Raw genomic sequence first — 22,443 nt, forward strand, 5'->3', positions numbered from 1 at the left:
GATTTCACAGTTAAAAATGGCAGTGTACCCATTTCCTTCCTTGCACGAGGGTCCATGAAACATTAGCTTTGACACTGGCGCTCACCGCACATTACCACGAGCCTGGCATCTAAACACGGAGGCCTGCATCATTCCAACAAAGAGACATCAGAAAACATGTGCAGGGGACCACAGGGCCACGTGCAGAGACGTTTTCGACAACCTTATTCCGATTCCTTGCTTGTAGTAACTTCACTTTTCCTCACTCTGCTGTTTGCCCCTGCCCTCCTCACTGCTTCCTTGGGCACCTCTGACGTGAAGAGACGTCACAAGGGCTGCCTTGTTATCCTGGTTGAACCTCCAAACTGCGGGTGAGGTGATAGAGTCCCCCCTCAGGGGTAGGGAAACTGCTATGGAGTTAGGGAGTTACCGCATTGCATTAGTGTCAGGGCTCTCGACAGGAGGTCACTGCAGCTTGCACCACATGTTGCCCCAGCCAGCAGTGAAAATGATAGTAACAACACACCTACTAACCATCTCACTCCTGCAGGCTTGACAATTTGTTCTATTTCAGGTCCCCCGAAGCTATACCAATGGTTTGGGCAGCAGGAAATAGTAATTTTTATGTATATTGAATTAATTAACTGTTATTGTGGTCATCTCTAAATTAGCCAGACATCGCCATCTTGTGCCAAACTGTCACAAGTGCTGGTGTTCATAATTAAGTACCAGTGTCGAACACCGGAAACCACCAGCTCAAATTAAGTACTGCATATGTGGTCTGTAGATCCCTTCCCTCCTGTCTACTACACAGATCAGCCCCCTCCTTTCTACCACCCGACCCCTCCCAGTATCGGTCTCATTTTCAGCCTTGTAGTTGGAAGGATGGGGCCTCCTACAGGCCAGAAGGAGCTTAACAGGGGCCTGGCCTAAGGAACAGACGCCCCCTGCTTATGGGTTTGGACTCCTCCAATAGTCGGAGTACTTTCTCAATGAAAGGCCTCGCAGGAATTAGGCCTCATTGAACATATTTCCTGGTGTCCCTGCCCTCTATCAAGCCCACAGCTTTGAGTTTATAAAAACATTGTTGCCTTCCGTGTGACAAAGCCACAAATGACCTGCTGCTCTGAAAGGGGAGGATAACTTTTTAGCTTTTACTTTCGTCATTTTGTTTAATTTTATCGTGGGGTTCAGTTGTAAACCAGCTTTATACTGGTAAATTAGCAAGCACAGACATGCAGAGCCCATGGAGGTCATTCAGGGGCCACCAAGGGGTTACAGCTGCCGCACCTTGCTTGCTCCTTGTGAACCCTAACACTGCCTTTGCAACCCTGGCCTGAGAGAAAACAGTGGGTTTGCTCAAAGGTGTTTGGAGGCCACGCTCACCTATCTCCACCACTCTGCAAACACGACTGCTATGTTATAGTTAGAAATTAGCATTTAAAAAACCTTAGAGATTCACTGAAAAAACCATAGGTTTCAAGGACATTGTAGTTAGTTGGACATTTCACTCGTATAAAACCTGAGAAATTCCGCTGTGATAGTTAATTCAGCTAACTATAACTCGTGCCCCTACAATGCACTGCTGATGAGGTCACATATTACATCATTCATGACATGGTCACTGACATCACTGATGACATCACTGATGACATCTCAAATAACATCACTGATGACATCACTGAAGACATCATGCATGTGAAACTCTGATGCACCGCCTCACACCCTAATAAACTTTGATACACCCACTCTAAAATAGAGACTACCATTTTCGAAACCATAGACACACCAATACCAGTTACTACATATGCACTCACTGATTCCTAGGTCTACACACACATTCCCTCATTCACTCATACAGTCAATCATACATGCAGTTACTCATCAATACAACACTATCATATGCACTCATACACCTATACAGACATTCACACACCACCACTCAACCAGAGTTACTCACACACCTAGTCAGCCATGCAAAGAATCAATCACACTTCCATTTACTCACCTATACAGTTATACACACACCACTTCACTTATTTATACAGATACTAACGCATACTTACTCTTTTATACAATCACTGATATAAGTACTCATTCATCCATACAGCCACTCTCACAATCACTGACTCTCATGTACTGTCATGTATATACTGTAACTCTCACATACACTGCCTTTTAGATATGTAGGGCCTCATTTATGAAAAGTGACGGATCGCTGCGTGAAAACAGCGATGCGTCACTTTTCATTGCGCCCTCCTTGCGACACCAACGATGCGTCATATTTACAGTATGACGCATCATGGGGCAAGGAGATACAGATTCTTCAGTATTTCTGACTTATCTGTAGGTGCCAAAATTATGCATTGCTGGACAACATCAACAATGGGTCATTACACATGGGCAAGTCCCATGTTCAATGTGCCTGCGTCAGTCTTACGCCTGCCATGAGGCAGCGTAAGATATTGGCGCATTTGAGTCCTAGAAGTGGTGCAGTGAAATCTCATATATTTCACTGCATCACTTCTACTACCCTTTCTTGCGTCGGAATGCCCCCCTGCATACATTATACCTGGCGCAGGTATAATGTGGCGCAGGGGTTTACAAAGTGACGCATTTGTTACACCAATGGTGCGTCACAAACAGTGTAGTTTATCAGCCTACAATATTACATTTGTAATTCAAACTACAGATCCAATAGATGTGCTCTTTTGTCTCAATACAAATGCCACTCACTACTGGAAATGTCAGCCTTAGTTGACGCCTTCAGCACCAGTATGGTTAGAGTTGCCAAATTACTTCCTCCCAAGGGAAGCATGGCAACTGTTTAGATCACACTCAGTGCTGTAACGTAGACTCGAGTTGTAGTGTATTCCTGATCCCCTTATTGCTTATGCATTGGGGAGATGCTACTTGACTTAAAAAAAATATTTTTAGAGCTTCAGGCACACCCTATGTTTTTGCAGATCACCAATGTAAATACACACTGTGCTCATTGCAAACTGTCTTTGCCTCATTTGACAACACCAGGAGCAACTGAAAAAAATACTAGAGCTGAGATTAAAGGGGCACCTGCTTCTTGTTATAAAAAAGGAAAAAGGCGCATACATATTTGCTACATATACTTTCTAGAAAGTATATAACAGATGTATGTGCTCCAAGATATATATAGGCTTCCTGTTGCGCTAAAAACATTTAAGAGTTATACTGAAGATGGGCAGCCTGGTAATAAAAACCAATAGATAGTGGAACTACATGTGTTTTAAGAGAAAAGCAAAGCTCGCAAACTGTCAAAAGAATTTCTCATATGTAGGAGCATCAACACTCATGTCCTAGGTGAGGCTTCACAACAAGCAATAATAAAACTTTGGACCTTGGGTTATGGTGATTGCAGTTTAAGTATTCATCCCTTCCAGAATGTGGCATAGATATGTTTTCTACCTTCATTTTGGGCTATCATGACACGAAAATGACATAATTCATGTGTAAGTATACCCCCTTCACAACATGGGAAAAGCAAAAACTGCAGCCATATAAAATATAGATTAACGCATACACTTTCTAAAGAATTCAAGGTGAAGGAACCCTGCATTGGCACCATGGCGTTTTGCTACGTGTACTGCCTTGGCATTTTGCTGACCTCCCCATTTTAGATGTTGGTGAATGTGTCCTGTTGAGAAATGTTTGTGTTTACTTAGTCACCGTGGAGAGAAGATTATCATCCAGAACTTCACCTAGCATTACCCTATTTACTGTTTTCCTCAATTAATAGAAAGACACAAGCCAAACCTCACTGTAATACAGATGTTAATGTGAGTACTTTGGGAATCTATTGTGATTTTCTATTTTCACATAAGTTGATACTTTCTAAACAAAATCTGAAAAAGTAATCCCAATGTACCTGGATCAAATCCTTCAGGACAGGCTGTAATGTTATCGTGCCACTCTATATTGTCGCTGCCGCGAATGAGAATATTTCTGGTGAGGAGACCAACTTCTGCTCTTGCTTCAAACACTTTTCCATTAGACAGAGTAACTGATATACCCAAATGTTTGTAGGTAAGAGAGTTGCTGATGGTCAGGATTCTGCCATCTTCTGACACCTGTGTTATTACTCTCTTTTCATTCTGACGTTGACTTAGCCTGAAATAAAACAAAGATATATCCATAAACATAAAATGTGCGGATTTAATTTCAACCCACCAGTAGTTGTAATTGAACTGAATTAATTCTCACTACTCTTAAAAAAGTTAATATTCTTGGTTGTATTTGTGGTCCTATAATATGTATAGACCCCATTAACAGGGAAAATCAAAGAGGTGATACAAGGAATGCTTGAATTATTCTCATAATCAATCTGGCCCACATTCCAATCTATAGTTTTTTGGCTCACTGTGCCATTACAAATAGGAACCAATCATATGAGAGCAGACATTCAAAATATTTTGCTCTTTTTCTCACTAAGATGATAAAATAAACATGCTGCCAGATGAACCAAACAGACAGCGTTCCATCCAATCTCCCCACAGAAGACCGGGATTCTCGAAACCTCCTCTTTCTCCCCACTTGTCCCCCGTCCCTCCTACCAATCTTTGACTTTCCCACTTCCTGGATTGCTTCCCATCTTCATCCTCAAATTATAATTCGAATATATCCTTCCTTCCAAGATAAATTAGAGCCACCATCATCCTTATTACATTGCATTTTTGCATACATCCCACTTTTATCACCCAAGTATCAACCTAGTGTTTATCATAGAAATAGCCATTTTACCATAAGACTTGTGTACTCCATTTTAGTTTTCAATGCTTTCAATGTTATTGAACTCCTATTTCCTAGAATATTTATGTCTGTACATAGCATATGTTTTTAATGGTTGGAGTGTTGTTGTGCATTTTACTCTACCCACTGTTCTACTTGCTTCCTAAAGGAAGGATTTGAGCTTAGCAGAATGCCCAAAGCGAATAAAAGTAACTTTTGGATAAAAAAGTGTATTCTGATTCTACTGATTTAAGAAGCCTCATACTGGCAGCTGTTCTTGTCCGGGGTCTGTGTATGTATTTACCTTCCTACTCTCTGAATACATACACAGAACCTGGCCTGACCAGATGCCAAATACTCTTCAATTCTCATCCATTCTTTAAATATGCAATGACTTCTCTCCTCAAATTTGCATCACAAAGTTAAATTAGGTTTCAAAAGAAGCCTTGAAACCTATTGTTATTATTATTATCAATATTTAAATCTATGAACCTTTACCCGTTATTTGTGAATTTCCAACTTAATCACATTTATACTCCTTGCTTTGTATATAAGTTGTAAAGTGTGACCTTTAATAGGTTGTACATTTGCAGTACACTAACTATTTTAAATGTCCTCTATTACTTTCATGTTGTAACTTTCCTTGGAACGATTGTCAAGCTCTCTGACACTATGAGTTCTAGGATGCACTATATATACCTACAAATAAATAATGTTGATGCAACTTTCCTTTAAAATATGGCTTGGAAAACTTAAATTAGTTTTTGTTCATCCATGAGTAGGTAAGTTATTATTGGTTATTTTCCGAATTAAATATATCACACATTGTTGAAATAATAAATATTTGTATATTTGTTGTGAGAAAACATGGCTTTTTGCAGTGTCCCCCAATTTGTTTGCTCCCATTTTTGACTGATACTCGCGGTTACAGATACTGATTGTGCCCTGGGCCCTTCTAACCAGGCCCCTGCCAGTTTTCTGTTAAAAGATATATGGTAATTAGGCATAATTATCATTGGTGCTGACAGCCTACATGTAAGTCCCTAGTATTTGGTAGGGCATGTCGGTTTAGAGGCCCAGTGGATTTATTGCACTTAAGTGCGCATTTATAGCATCAGGTTGGTCGTTTGGTTACTATGGTATCTCTCTCTCTCTCTCTCTCTTTCTCTCTCTCTCTCTCTCTCTCTCTCTCTCTCTCTCTCTCTCTCTCTCTCTCTCTATCTCTCTCTCTCTCTCTCTCTCTCTCTCTATATATATATATATATATATATATATGTATATATATATATATATATATATATATATATATATATATTATATATATATATATATATATATATATATATATATATTACCTACTGGCAGTCGCCAGTAGGTATATATAGTTAGGATTTTTTTGAATAGGGATTTCTGAAAATTCTATGTTGAATAACTTTAGCGTTGATGAACGGAATTGGCTGAAATTTTCAGGTAAATTGCACATTTTGTTTCTGAGCGTCTCCTGAAAATTTGGGGGGGTTTCGTCAAGCGGGGGCCGAGAAAAAAGGGGGGTCCCAAAACGTGTTTTTAACATTGAGTTTTCCATAGGGCGGTTGGATTCACTTTTAGCTCGAACGGCTGAATGGATTTCCACAAAACTTGGCAAAATTGTAGGGACTGGTAGCCCGATGTGCCTTTGCTATGTCTCAAGATATATGCTCCAGTGGTTTTTACGAAAATTAACTTTGAAAAATATATATTGGGCTACATTGGTCTATATATATGAATGAATGAATGAATGAATATGAACGTGAATTCCATCTTGTCTGCCCACCTCTCTCGCAATAATATTCTAGACGAGAGCCAGAATGGGTTTCGGGCACAACACAGCACCGAAACTGCCCTGCTCTTTATGACTGAGCATCTGCGTTCGGTGCTGGATGCGGGGCAGACAGCGGCGCTCCTCTTGTTAGATCTGAGCGCCGCGTTTGACACGGTGTCTCATGACATTCTGATGCGGCGGTTGGTGGAAGTGGGAATTGAGGGGACGGCTCTCCAATGGTTACGCTCCTTCCTTTCGGACCGGTCTTTTAAAGTGGCTATTCCACCTGGTCAGTCCTCTTTCCATCCATTGGGACTGGGAGTCCCTCAGGGCTCTGCGTTGAGCCCCACTTTGTTCAACTTATATGTGAAACCGCTGGCTGCAGTCGTTAGACAGAGTGGCCTAACCATGACATCGTATGCCGACGACACGCAGCTGGCGGTGACACTCAGTGGGGACCCTGAGGTGACTGCTCCCAGATTCCGTGCAGGACTTATAGCCGTGGCTAACTGGATGCGCATTAACTGTTTACAGTTAAATGCCAAAAAGACCGAGGTCCTGATTCTAGGGAAGCAGGAGGAACTTTGGGGAGATCAATGGTGGCCTCCAGAATTGGGGGTGACTCCCATCCCAGCTGCCGAAGTTAAGAACTTGGGGGTTTGGCTGGATCCTACTCTCTCTTTTACCAGCCACACGAAGAAGATTGCAGCTACCTGCTATGGTATTCTGCGAGGAATGAGACCTGTCCTCAAATTCTTCGACCCCCCCACTCGGCAGCTGGTGGTCCGAGCCTCTATTCTTTCTCGGCTGGACTACGGGAGTGCACTGCTGCTTGGAGTGAATCAGGCGGAGGCTACTAGGCTGCAAAGGGTGCAGAATGCTGCGGTGCGGGCCATTGTTGGCCTTCCGAGACGTTGTTCTGTCTCTGCAGTCTTGACCTCTCTTCACTGGCTGCCGGTTAGACAGAGAATTAAATTTAAGGCTCTCTGTCTTACATTTAAGATCTTGAAACTCTCCTCTCCCCCAGCTCTTGCGGGTCTTGTCTCCCCCTATGTTCCTGCGCGGGCTCTTAGGTCGGAATTTCTTCATCTGGCGATTAAAACCAGGTTCAGACTGACTAGGATGGGAGGTCGTTCCTTTTGTGTTCTGGCGGCAGGACTGTGGAACTCTCTTCCTGTCCATATTCGTGCCCTTAACTGCCTAACTCTCTTCAGGCGCGCCATAAAAACTCATCTGTTTGTCACTGCTAACTGATCCCCTGTCTTTTCAGCTTCGACTTGTTGTGTTGTGGCATTTGATCAGGCGCCAGGACGCCCCTTTGCTGGGGCAGCTGTGCACCCAATAAAAGTTATTAACATAACATAACATAACATATATGTTAGAGCCCAAATGTAGCCCAATGTAGCCCAATGTAGCCCAATGTAGCCCAATGTAGCCCAAAGATGGCCACCAGCGACAAAAAAAACCAAATGTAGCCCAAAAATCAGCCAGATGTAGCCCAACTATAGCCCAATGACAGAATGTCCCAGAGTGTTCTAAAGAACAACTAGAACGCTAACAGTCTTACTCATGACAAAAGTATGGCACACCTGAAGTCATCTTGATTGGAATAAAGTGGTAACACTTAATACATTTACTTTGAAAAGGAACAGAATGAGGGGTTTCATTTTGCCATAGAAATGATATATATATATATATATATATATATATATATATATATATATATATATATATATATATATATATATATATATATATATATATATATATATATATATATTACCTACTGGCAGTCGCCAGTAGGCATATATAGTTAGGATTTTTTTGAATAGGGATTTCTGAAAATTCTATGTTGAATAACTTTGGCGTTGATGGACGGAATTGGCTGAAATTTTCAGGAAAATGGCACATTTTGTTTCTGAGCGTCCCCTGAAAGTTTGGGGGGGTTTCGTCAAGCGGGGGCCAAGAAAAAAGGGGGGTCCCAAAACGTGTTTTTAACATTGAGTTTTCCATAGGGCGGTTGGACTCACTTTTAGCTCGAACGGCTGAATGGATTTCTATGAAACTTGGCAAAATTGTAGAGACTGTTTGCCCGATGTGCCTTTGCTAGGTCTCAAGATATGTGCTCCAGTGGATTTTGAGAAATTAACGTTCAAAAAAATATATATATCTGTGACAGCGTCCCGGTTGTTGTGTTGTGTGGGTGATGTAAGTACCAACATGTAGGTACCAATGAAGAGTCTAAAATTCAATGTACACCGTCTCCTCTGTAGATATTTTGTAAGTTCTAATATGGGTTATTTAAATGTAAATGTGTGGAAAAGCACTTCATGCTTTAAAGCAATTGTATTTTTGAACTGATTGTTCTTTCCTCTTAGTCCTCCTCTTTGTTTTTTTTCCCCCACACTCTTCTTCAGCATGATAGTTGATAAATTCGTTCCCTCAAAAAATTTATATACATAAAAAAATTATATTAAATACATATAAATATATTTTTCCTTTAAAAGAAGAATACATTTTACAGCTTTTGATATTTGCTATTAAAAAAACATTGAAATTCACTGAAAAAACCATAGGTTATAGACCATATATAGTTAGGAATTAGCATTTACAAAACCTTGAAAATTCACTGAAAAAACCATAGGTTATAGACCATATAAAGTTAGGAATTAGCATTTACAAAACCTTATTTTACTCACACAAAACCATTGAAATTTGCATATATAGTTAGTTGCACTAACTATATATCGCGCACCCGCAATCCACTGCTGATCATGTCACATATTACATCATTCATGACATGGTCAGTGACATCACTGATGACATCACTGATGACATCTCAAATGACATCACTGATGACATCACTGATGACAACATCCAGTGACCGTATGTTTCTTTAAAGTTAAAATATGTCTTACATATTGAAGAATGAGTGGATGTATAAGTGTCTGGAGGAAGGATTTAGTAGGTGCATAACTGACTGTATGAGTGAGTGATTAAATGTGTCTCACTGAGTGCATGGGTTAGTGACTAAACTGTCTTAATTTGTGCATCATTATGTCTGTTGTTCTTTAAACTGCTGCATGTGTTGATCAGTAGCTATATGACTAACTATATGGGTTATTGATTGGTTGCCCAAGTATTTGTATGGGAGACTGAGTGTGTGTGTGGGTGGCTGGGAGGTGTATGACTCTGTGCATAGATGTGTGAGCAGTTGATTCACTAGATGTATGGGTTCAAAAGTGCATGTGGAAACAGCTGTATGGGCGGTTGACTGTGTGCATGAGTGTATTGGTGAGAGAATGGATATCTCAGTGCTACATGTCAAAGTAAGTACATATGTAAAACACAGTACATGTGAGAGTTGACATATATAAATAACTGTGCATAAGAGCCAGTGAATGTGTGAGTGGCTGTATGGATCATTGTGAACTTGTATCAGGGATTGTATAAGAGAGTAAATATGTGTTAGTATATGTTTGAATAAGTAAGGTGTGTATAACTGTATAGTTGAGGAAATGGAGGTGTGATTGATTCTTTGCATGACTGACTAGGTGTGTGAGTAACTCCATGGATGAGTGACAGTCTGTGAGTGTCTGTTTACACTGAGTGTATCTAAGGTTATATTAGAGTCTGAAGAGGTTCATCGTATTATCACATGAATGATGTCATCAGTGATGTGATCAGTAATGTCAAATGAGATGTCATCAGTGATGTCATCAGTGATGTCATCAGTGATGTCATTTGAGATGTCATCAGTGATGTCATCAGTGATGTCATTTGAGATGTCATCAGTGATGTCATCAGTGACGTTATCAGTGATGTCATCAGTGATGTCATTTGAGATGTCCTCAGTGATGTCATCAGTGATGTCATTTGAGATGTCATCAGTGATGTCACTGACCATGTCATGAATGATGTAATATGTGACATGATCAGCAGTGGATTGCGGGTGCGCGATATATAGTTAGTGCAACTAACTATATATGCGAATTTCAATGGTTTTGTGTGAGTAAAATAAGGTTTTGTAAATGCTAATTCCTAACTATATATGGTCTATAACCTATGGTCTTTTCAGTGAATATATATATATATATATATATATATATATATATATATATATTCACGTTCCAAGGTTGTCCACCATGTGAGTAGCACGCGAGCAGCAGCTTTATTTATGTGTAGGTGAGGACGGGGATCCGCTTGTAGACGCCGCTCCGTAATGGATCTGCCCGACGCGTTTCGAAGCTCCATCTGCTTCTCTTCAGGGGCTTTAACGGAAGCGGTGTGCGCACCCGCTACACTTCACCAATTATATAACTCGCCCGTCGATGGGAGGCTCCAGTGAGACTTCTGGGAAGTGTAGTACGGAAAGCACACAATCAAGTCCTGTATGGACTCCACACCGCTTCCGTTAAAGCCCCTGAAGAGAAGCAGATGGAGCTTCGAAACGCGTCGGGCAGATCCATTACGGAGCGGCGTCTACAAGCGGATCCCCGTCCTCACCTACACATAAATAAAGCTGCTGCTCGCGTGCTACTCACATGGTGGACAACCTTGGAGCGTGAATATATATATATATATATGTATATATATATATATATATATATATATATATATCTTACTGGCGGTCGCCAGTAGGTAGTTATAGTTAGCCCATGAGTGAGCTATGAACCTCTAAAGTGCCTTTATGCCATGTAAGTGAAAGCAGTAGGCATGGAATTTAAGGAGACTCCAGTTGTGTAACCTTCTGAGTTGCATTTGGTGATACATAAAAACAGAAACGGTACAAAAAAAGTTAACATTAAATCACAGAGAAACCAATCACTTACTCATATGCATAAAACACACACTTCCTCAAAAATAATACTCTGTTTCTGACAGAAAGACAAGAAAGGTGATATTCCCACAACTCCTTTTTGGAGGATCTTAGACCTGGAATCTTAGGCGTTGTTTCCCCTGTCTTTTTGCCTCTACCTCCTGAATTTTTTATGCTGTGCTGGATTTTGTTTTTGCTGGTATAGATGCTTTGGGCACTTTGCCACTGCTGATCAGTGTCAAAGTACAAGTGCTCCCTGTGTAAATTGTGTCACCAAGAAGTCCCTAGTAAAGTGCACTGAGTGTGCCAGGGCTGGTGATAACAAATGCTACTAGTGGGCCTGCAGCACTGATTGTGCCACCCACATGAGTTGCCCTAAAATGGTGTCTCAGGCCTGCCACCGCAGTGCCTGTGTGCAGTTTGTGAACTGCCATGTCCTCCTGGTCAGTGTCCCCACTGACCAGGCCTAACCAGTCCCTTTCTGTACACATTGGTCACCCCTATGGAAGACCCAAGGTACCCCCTTGGGCAGGGTGCGGTGTATGTGAAAGGTAGAGCATGTACTAGTGCAGGTGACATGCTCTGGTAGTGAATTACAGCCATTTTCGTTTTTCACTATTGTAGGGCTATCTTCCCCCATAGGATATCATGGGGAATGCTGGCTACAGTGGCTACCAGCATATCTTCCTATAGGACCAATATAGGACATAAAAGTCTGGTACCCCTGAACTCAGAATTTAAAAACACATCTTTTAGGAAAGGATGTTTTTAAATCCTGTGTTTGAGAACAGCACTTTTAGAAAGTTGCTGTTCTCCTGTCTGACCTTTCTGGGTGCCTTGGCCTGTTTCTGAATTGACTGTCTGGTTTGTGAGTGAGAGGGGCTGGGTGGCTCCCAGAGGTTGAGTGGGCCATCCCTGGGCTGAATAGCTCCATCTGCATCTAGAGTGGTGGGAGGGGGTAGCACCTGGGCCTGAATAGGGCTGTGCCTGCCTTCCACAATGCTGGCTCCACCTCCTGCTGGGCGGCTGACGATCCTGCCCCTCTCTCTGAAAGGAAAGGAGAGGCCAGGAAAACAAAGTGCTCAAGGAACACCCAGAACTGGTTCAGACCGGGCTCAGAGCCCTACTGCACAAAGGGAACGATGCCTTTTAGGGGTATAAGTACAGGACCCTTGACTACAGAAAATGAGATCATCCTGGAATCAAGAAGGAACCTCTGCGAAGGAGAAAGCTGAAACTGAAGAAGGAAGACTGTCCTGCTGTTGCTCTGCTGGACTGACCTGCTGTTGCTTTGCTGCCAAGGAGAAGGGAATGACATTGCTTTGTGCTGTGTCCCCTTGCTTGAAGGAATCTCCAAGGGCCTGAGAAGAGCTGGCTTCCTGCTAAAAAGTCCCAGGAACAAAAGGACTTCACCCCCAGCTTCCCTGAACTCTTCTGAAAGAGTTCTGTCCTTCCTAGAGTGCTTGGCCCATGTGTGGTGCCTCTGGAAGTTGTACCTGTGTTGGGAAGCTGGAAACCAGGCTTTAAGGAACTTTCTGCAAAGTTTATTGCATCGTTCGTTTGAGGAGCGCATCCCTGTCAGTGCGTGGAAATTCCCGATTCTACGAAGGCCAAGATCGTCGCAGCCCCTGTTGCCGCTGCCAGAGCCATCTCATCCTTCGTTTGCGGGATGCACTAGAACGGTGAGGGAAGATTAGCATCGCTGTGAGTATCGTCGCAGAGCCTGTCATCACTGGGTGAGATCGTCGCACAGCTTGCTTGCGGACCACATCACGTCGCTGCGAGAGTCGTCGCAGAGCCATCACATCGAGGGGCCGCGAGAGTAGAAGATTGCCGCTGAGCCGCGCATCATCGCCGCACCGGAGGTCTTCGCCGCCCCAAAGATTCATCGCATCGTCCCTTTTGCGAGCCACTACCACAAAATCCTGTGCACCGGAATCCACGCAAAGTATCGCATCCATCCCCGTACAGTCCAGAGTCACCGCAACACGCCCGCTACATCGAGTGGGGTTGTCGCATCGCCTCCCCAGGGTCTCAGGAGTGACGCATTGCTTTTCATCTCTACAGCTTTTCACTTGGAACTTTGTTGCATCTAAAGGTACTGTTGGCTAAAACGTGACGCAACTGTGGATTATTTTAACGCAACCTTAAGAACTCTTTTGAAACCATATTCTTGGACTGTGCATTTTGGTTTTTTTGTCGTTTTGGTCTTTTTTTTTCGTTTTGGTCTTGTCTAGTTTAGATTAAATACTTTAATTTTTCTAAACTGTTGTGGAGTCCATTTGTGGTGTTACTGTGAGTGTTGGTTCAAATACTTTACACATTGCCTTTGATAAGCCCGACTGCTCGTGCCAAGCTACCAAGGGGGTGAGCAGGGGTTATCTAAAGAGTGTGTCCTCCTTACCCTGACTAGAAGCAAGGGTCCCTATTTGGACAGTGGTACCTACCTCTGCCAACTAGAGACCCCCAGATCTAACAGAGGGAAAAACCTATGGTCTACTCATTTTAAGTAAAATACCTGTTTCCAGTAGATGCAATAACAATTTCATCTCCAACCTTCCATGTTACAGCATCTTGTAAAATCAGAGTAGATGACCCTGCTTCAGCAGTTTGAGCCAATCGAGTCCAAGTCACAGGGACTGGCAAGCCTGGGACCAGCAAGCCTGTGGTAAAAAAGAGTGTATCCTCCTTACACTGACTAGAAGCAAGGGTCCCTATTTGGACAGTGGTACCTACTTCTGCCAACTAGACACCCCCAGATCTAACAGAGGAAAAACCTATGGTCTACTAATTGTAAGTAAAATACCTGTTTCCAGTAGATGCAATAACAATTTCATCTCCAACCTTCCATGTTACAGCATCTTGTAAAATCAAAGTAGATGACCCTGCTTCAGCAGTCTGAGCCAATCGAGTCCAAGTCACAGGGACCGGCAAGCCTGTGGTAAAAAATATTTGTTAGTTGCTTTTAACTTATTCAGAAATATTTTCAATTGTTTAAACTCCAACTGAATGTTCTAGTAAGTGGCCATTTACAGCAATGTGAGATAAGTGTGAGTGAATTGTCTAGCTCAAATATAGTAAGAACTGTGACTATGCAAGTGAAGTATTTGTAAATTTTGAAAAGATAAGGCTAAGACAGAAACACATGTCACTGTTATGGATTAATAGCAAAATCATCTAAGCAACATTGCCAACATGCCTTTATTTGTACCCTTTCATTGATATCAATCTTTCAGGAATTAAGAAAGGTTTTATGATTACATGTAATACATGTAGCACTTGTACATGCCTATTTTTGTATGGTCACCCCCAGTTTTTCCTGACTCATGCTCTTGGTTTTAGACTGCACACTGGTGTACTACTAACCAGGCCCCAGTAAAACATGTGCTCTGACTCCTAAAATATGTCGGAATTGGCTACAATCCTGATTGGCATATTTAACCTACCTCTATGTCCCTATTGTATAGGACAGCATTTTAGATTACTATTTTTCAAATGCTACTTAAAAAAATTGCTGTTTCCTTTCCTGTGCCAAATGTAACTTTCTGCCAGTGTTCAGTGTCATCTGAGTGTTGATGGCTCCCCTATGGTGATGGCTTGTCCGACAGAGGACAAAGGGCTTTGGGATGTTTTTCTCCTTGACAGGATGGACATCTGGGTTGTGCTCAGGAACGTAATTATCTTCAAAGAAGGCCTCCTCTGCAACAAGCAAATGTAATTCAAACCCGGACTCCCCCTTCATTGTCCTACTAGCCAGCAATTCAGCAATTCCAGTAGGAGAGGAGTTGCCCCAGTACAGGTTTTGAGTGACCACTAGGGAGATCTTCTGCCTCATTGGTAGGGAGTGACCAGGAGTTTCCTCAACCCACAGGATGGTACTCGCATACGTATGGCTCCCGAAGCACCATTAAGAACACCTCTGAAGCTGTGGAAGACAGAAAAAGGACTGCACCTACTGCTGTGAAATGTGAGGAAACTCACAACCGCTGGCCCTGCACCCACTTGTAAGCAAGTAAGTAAGTAAGTAAGTAAAGTCTTATAGAGCACACAAATTCTGGGGCTTCTTGGTGCTGTGGAAAGCAGGACAGTGGTACAGGAGGGACTAGATCACAGTAAGGTAGGGAAAAGCCAGGTTTTGATCTAACACTCAAACTGCAATCTAGACAATAACAACCTAATATTGAGTGGAAGTTCATTCCAAAGTTTAAATGCCAAGAAAGATAGACATCGGCCTCTCCATCTGGCTCTCTTAACTCTGAGGACATGGACCAGGGCTTTGTTGGCAGGTCTTAATGCCCTGCTGGAGGAACGCCGCTGGAATAGTTTATGGTAGTCGTGCCCTCCCCCAACCCCCCCTTGTAAATGGCTTTATGAACCAGGCACAGCTCCTTAAACTGGATTCTCTGCTTGACTGGAAGCCAATGCAGATCTCTGATTGTGTCTGAGAAGGAACTATATTTTGGGATATTTAGCAGGGTGCGTGCCGCCGCATTCTGTAGGGACTGAAGTTTCATCCGCTGACATTTCTCAACACCTAAGTATGACGTGTTACAATAGTCGAGGCAGGAAATGATAAGAGACACCACAACCATTTTTCTCAGATCCTCAGGTAGAAAAGGTAGGATGTTCTGAAGTATTTTTAGAAGAAAATAACAAGCTGATGTCAGCTAATTGATCTGCCCTGAGAGATTGAGCTGGACTTCACATACAAAGCCAAGGTTTCTCACTTTGGTGGTGGGGACAGGGCAGGCCCCAGCCACTGTTGGCCACCATGCTTTGGACCAGATAGGAAGATCATTGCCAAATTCCATGACCTCGGTCTTGGACATGTTTAGTTTTAAGTAATTCTTATGCATCCAATTCAAAGACCGCATAGACAACAACGCACACAACAGCAAAGAGCTCTTCAACATCGTGAAGGAACTCTTCAACCCCAGCTCCAACACCAACGACATCCCACCGTCACAACACCTGTGTGACTCGCTGGCCACTTTCTTCCATCTCAAGATCGCAGACATCCACAACAGCTTCCTCGCCGTCACCACCCCGGCAACCGATGAGACCCCCCTGCTCCCACGAACACCACCCGCACCAACCGCCTGCTCGCCTGTACCAATATTAACCGCAACGACACCATCAAGATCATGAACACCATCCACTGCAGATCCCCGGAAGACCCCTTCCCACGCCACATCTTCAACAAAGCCAGCACCAGCATCGGACCACACCTCCAGAAAGCCATCAACATCTCCTTTGAAACAGCAACCGTCCCGGAGAGCTGGAAGCACGCCGAGATCAACGCCTTACTTAAGAAACCCAAAGCAGACCCAAAGGACCTCAAGAACTTCCGGACCATCACCCTACTCCCATTCCTGGTGAAGGTCATCACGAAGACCGTCAACAAACAACTGCCCCGCTACCTCGAGGAAAACAGCATCCTGGACCAGTCCCAGTTCAGTTTCTGCAGCAACCACAGCACCAAAACTGTCTTCATCGCCGCCACTGATGACATTAGGACCCTGCTAGACAACGGAGAAACCGTGGCCCTCATCCTCCTGGACCTGTCAGCCGCCTTCGACATGGTCTGCCACCGCACACAACGAACACGCCTCCATGACGTCAGGATCCAAGAGAAGGCCCTGGACTGGACCACCTCATTCCTCTCCGGCAGAACACAGAGCCTCCGCCTCCCGCCCTTCTGTCCTGAAGCCACCAAGATCATCTGGGGCGTATCCCAGGGCTCATCCTCCAGCCCAACGCTGTTCAACATCTACATGGCACCGCTCGCCCGAGTCGCCCGACTGCACAACCTCAACATCATCTCCTACCCCGATGACACCCAGCTGATCCTCTCCCTCACCAAGGACCCCCACAACGCCGAATGGATGAGGAACAGCCATCTGAAGCTGAACTCAGAAAAGACGGAGGTCCTCATCCTTGGGTCCACCCCTTAGGCCTGGGACGACTCATGGTGGCCGACCGCACTGGGAACAGCTCCAACAACCACGCCCGCAACCTAGGGGTCATCCTCGACCCTACCCTCTCCATGTCTAATCAGGTCAACGCCGTCTCTTCCTCCTGTTTCAACACCCTCTGCATGCTCCGCAAGATATACAAGTGGAACCCCACCGAAACGAGAGGAACGCTCACCCAGGCCCTCGTCAGCAGCAGGTCGGACTACGGAAACGCCCTCTAAGCAGCAACCTCGACCAAACTCCTGAAACGGCTTCAACACATCCAGAATGACTCAGCAAGCCTGATCCATGAGCTCCCTTGCCACAGCCACATCACACCCCACCAGAGAGACCTGCACTGGCTCCCTGTCAACAAGAGGATAACCTTCAAGCTCTTCACCCACGCACACAAGGCACTCCACAACACCGGACCAGCATACCTCAACAGACGACTCAGCTTCTACGCCCTTACCTGCCAGCTCCGCTCCGCCGATCTCGCCCTTGCCACAGTCCCCCGCATCCAAAGAGTGACCTCCAGCGGCAGATCGTTCTCCCACCTCGCCGCAAAGACCTGGAACACCCTACCCATTCAACTACGGTAGACCCAAGACCTGCTGACCTTCAGAAGACTCCTCAAGACCTGGGTCTACGACCAGTAGCAGCATCCCCCTCCCCCCACCGCCTTGAGACCCACACGGGTAAGTAGTGTGCTTTACAAATGCAATGATTGATTGATTAATTGATTGTTAATGTGGAAGAGGTGTGGCGCAGTGGCTAGGGTGCCTGACTCCGGACCATGGGCTTCACGGTTCGATCCCCGGCGCGGGTGGCAGGTCAGCCCAGCACCATGTGACTCTGGGCAAGAGCTCGCTCAATCTTCCCGAGGGCCCCTAGCACCGGGAAACAACTTCAGAGGTAGCTGTGCGCTTTACAAATTCAAGGTTATTATTATTATTATTATAATGTGGCCAAGACAGTTAATCTGTCCGCCACTAAGTCTGCCTTTGATGCACTGGAGATAATCATTTGAGTATAGTCAGCATACAACACTAACGAGAAGCCATGGTCCCTGATTAGTTTGGCCAGCGGGGTCACGTAAATATTGAAGAGTGCTTATCCATGCGACACTCACCCAGGAAGATAGAATGTGTCTGATTCTAGGGAGTCCCAACACTCCCTCGGTTCTCTAGCAGAGAGGAAGGAGGTCAAAAGGGAAAGTGCAGTGCCTCCAACTCCTACTGCTTCCAGCCGTCGTGTAAGTACACTATGATTAATTGTATCGAAAGCGGCTGCTGGTTCCGTCGCGAGGCCAGAACTAAAGCCATGTTGTGCAGAGTCTAAAAGGTTGTTGGAATTTAAGTAGTCCGTGAGCTCTACGTTAATGGCCTTTTCCAGGACTTTCGCTGCCAGGGGCAAGCAGGAGATTGAGCGGTAATTTATTACCTCAAGAGGGCAATGAGAGGGTGTCTTTAAAATGGGTTGAATACAACCTTTCTTCCAGGAGGATGGGAAAACACTGGTATTGATACCAGTGTTCAGAGGAGGGGCAAGTAATGTACTGTCTTTGTTAGAGACACCATGAATGGGACATGGGACGGTTGGAGATCCAGACTTGATAGCCAGTAATAGGTCATTTATGCCATCGGTTGTCAAGGAAGAGAAGCTGGTTAGATGTCAGGTGTTGGGTGTCATGTCTGCTGTGAGTGTGGCCTGGGAGGAGGGTGTGACAGGGCTCTGGCTCTCTAGTTCCTGATATATTACTTGAACCTTTCACTGAAAGAAAGTGCCCATTTTATCACACAGTGCTTGATCCTGGGCAAATGCATTGCTATGCTGGCGCATGGATTGTGCATTTACGGTCCTGAAGAGTTCTCTAGCTGAATTTTTGGCCCCCTTGATTTTGCTAGTCTAGAAGTTCTTTTTTGGGATAATGATGGCTGCTTTGTAATCATTTAGTGCCTGGTTATAATTCTTTCTGGCCGACATGCTATAGTCCACACTCCATATGTGTTCAAGGCATCTACATGTGGATTTAATTGTTTTCTGCTCAGGATTGTACTAAGGGGTGGAAGGTTTTTTCCTACACTGTTTGAAGGTACTTCCTGGTGCTAGTTGATTAATGGCTGCCCTGATCCAATTATCATACCTTCCAGCCGCCAAGTTTGAGTCTGCAGCTAAGGTCGGGATGCTGTTAGCTAGCAGGTCTGTTAGCATCTCTGGCCGGATGTTCCACCAGGGCCGAGTTTTAGTCGGGGCAGAGGTGGCAGCGGTGGGCCTAAATTAGGCCATCAGGTAGGTTAAAAAATATTGCCATATGGTTGGACTATGTAATTGGCAAAATGTTGTCAATAAGCATAAGGGAATTGATCATAAAAATCCAATCCAACGTATGAAGTACCTTATGGGTTGGTTGTAGGACTATCAACATAGAGGTGTAAGCATCCTCACTACGATCAAGGTAAAAATTGAAGTCCCCTAATATGGTGAACGTAGGGGAGTCTAAGCATGATTCTAGCAAGTTCTGTAGTGCATGAGAGAGTGAGAATTTAGGTCTTTCTGTAGAGGAGCAGACCAGGAAAGGTTAGAACATTCCTGATTTTGATGTTGAACATCATAGCTTCTGCACCTGGCAGCAGAACAGATTTAGAAGTCATTTTAAACTCTGACCTATAAATAATGGCAATTCCACCACCTATTTGGACCTGCCTGGGCTGGCTGGCAAGCGGATAGACCACTGGTAGGGCTATCACCCAATCCGGTTCTGATGATGCTGTGGCCCAGGTTTCAGTGGGAAATACAATGTCAGTATTTGAGGTTTGAAGCAGACACTTTAATAGACATTTGTGTTTGATGGCAGATCTAGTATTGAGTAGTATAGTATAGCGCTAAGTGAGCCATCTTTGTTTTGTGGGACATTAGTACCTAATAAGGAGTCCCCTTGTAGGAGTCCAAGCTCCAAAAAGGTGACTTAGACTGAAGTCTTAACTGGGAGAGGGTGGCAAAAGTATCAGGCTAGCAAGAGGCTTTTCTAAGTATTGGAATTTCTCGCACTCTGAACTTTTGTGCCAATGGTTTCACCACAACGTCATTTGACGGCTATTCAGCCTTGTGGAACCCATTTGGGACTCTGCCTGCTGCCTTGACCCACTGAGTAAGTTTGACTTCCAGTTCAGAGACTAAGTCAGGAGGTAAAACTTCAGACGGAATGAAATCCATCGCAGTCTGCCTTGAAGCATACCCTTTTCCCGGTGTAGCAGAAACAGTTGACCTCAGTTTGGAGCATTCTGGTATTTGGGACTAAAGTTTAAATTAAACTTTAAAAATTAATATCTCTGGCTCTCTTGATAAGATTTTTGTAGTTTTGGTCTCATTTTGATTATTAAAATAATATATAATTTGTAAATTAGAGTGAGATTTTATTGTTTTGTTCAATTTCTTTACTGTTTTGGTACTTTTAAATCCCAAGCACATTTTCCTAAGTTAAGTCTGTATGCTCTGCGTCATAGCTACCAGGGTTTGAGCTCAGGTTTACATTAATTAAATCTTTACTGACATTATTACTTGAAGTGGACTACCACTCACCCTAACTAATAATCCACTTTGGACACAATCACATACAAGCAGCACACACCTGTAGACAAACAGCATACAAACAATAGTCTTGTATTCTAAAAACAAATGGAGTTGTACTTGCTTCAGTTCAGACAAATGAAGTCCAACACAACCTCTAAAAAGTTCAAGAGGAGTTTTTAAATTCTGCAAGATTTTAATATTTACCAGTCAAATAGATCAATGAAACAAATTACAATTGGTCCAATTTATTATGTGGAGAAACAAACTGTCGATAATCTTCATGTTCATATTTAGGGTCAGAGTGTTCTGCAGATGTGACCGGGTCGAGCAATCTGCCATTTAGCTTGGAAAAGTGAGTGCTGAAGAATTCTCAAGTGAAGGTAGTATTAGGACTACTCCTCTGTATCTTCAACAAAGAAATTATAGCCAGAGTAGAATATTCTTTGCCCATAGGTAATATGTGATATGCTTTAAGTTTTTATTATATATTCACTGAGTAAGTATTTCTTTTCAACTGTTGTGTTTTAAACCATGCTAAAAGACAGACGGCTTCAGATCTAGAAATCTTACCGTGAAGGTCAAGGATTCCTCCTCTAACTGCAAGAGTCTTTGCTCCATAAAGTGGAAGTTCTTTAGAACGCAGATGCCCGTGGAGTGTGATTATTGCCTTGTGCTGAAAGGGGGCACCTTCTGTCCCAATCTACAATAAACACATGGGAAACAGAAAGCTTAATATTTAGTCACATATTATCTAATGGAGAAAGTGTTGTTTTAGCTGTCAAGGTTTCCACAAGCCACTAGTGTGCATGATATTGTACTGCTGCATGTCAGTGACAGGTTTGTCCGTATATCAGAATTTGAATTAGAACAATACGATCATCAATAAAGAATTTCAGGTAACAAAGCAATAAAGTCAGTAGAAACAATGGCCCTTGCATCCTATGCAAAGCTTTCATGTAGGCAAGGGTAAGGACTTATTTCATACAGGAATAAGACAATATGAAAAATGAAAAGGAAAGAAGAAAACACCACTATTCCTTATACATCAATTATTTCAACTGTATAATAGGTTTCACCTATTGCTGATAATAATATATATACATTGCAGCTAGCGACTCTTCTGCTTGTTCGTTCTGCCATACAAATGGCACATTTTGGGGCCCATTAGGATGTCGGGCGGACCGTCTCCGCCATGCGGGCGGTGGTGATCCACCCGACATCCTTACCCGCCTGCCACCCATTTCCCCCTCACCATATTACTATGGTGTGGGGGACTGCGGTGGACGTAAACACCGTCCGCCGCTTTTCCGCCCCATCGCCTTGCGGCCGGGGCTGAAAAGGGTTTATATGGTGGCGGTGTCTATCAGACACCGCCAGGCATATTAGGATGGGCTTTGGGAGATGCCTTTCCGTGGCATTGCAGGCGGTCTTTACTTTGGGGGCCCCGTGCGGGCCCCCATGGTAAAGGCGAGGTGGGGGTGCACATAGGATAGGTACCCCCCTGCATTTCAATGTAAAACATGACAGGCACCGCGCAGTGCCTGTCATATTGTGCA

At 43.8% G+C, this 22,443-nt stretch overlaps 1 protein-coding gene across 1 annotated transcript in view; it reads right to left on the bottom strand.

Moving 5' to 3' along the window:
• LOC144827999 (fibrocystin-L-like) overlaps window positions 1–22,443 on the bottom strand; it is a 1,093,512-nt gene that overhangs the window by 326,881 nt on the left and 744,188 nt on the right. Inside the window, exons 46-48 of the mRNA XM_078686146.1 lie at window positions 21,458–21,587; window positions 14,167–14,296; window positions 3,881–4,122 (exon numbers count right to left, since the gene is read on the bottom strand). Coding sequence (XP_078542272.1) covers window positions 3,881–4,122; window positions 14,167–14,296; window positions 21,458–21,587 — 502 coding nt within the window. The remainder of the gene's footprint in view (window positions 1–3,880; window positions 4,123–14,166; window positions 14,297–21,457; window positions 21,588–22,443) is intronic.

This window comes from Lissotriton helveticus, chromosome 4_1 (genome assembly GCF_964261635.1).
Source record: "Lissotriton helveticus chromosome 4_1, aLisHel1.1, whole genome shotgun sequence".
NCBI lineage: Eukaryota > Metazoa > Chordata > Amphibia > Caudata > Salamandridae > Lissotriton > Lissotriton helveticus.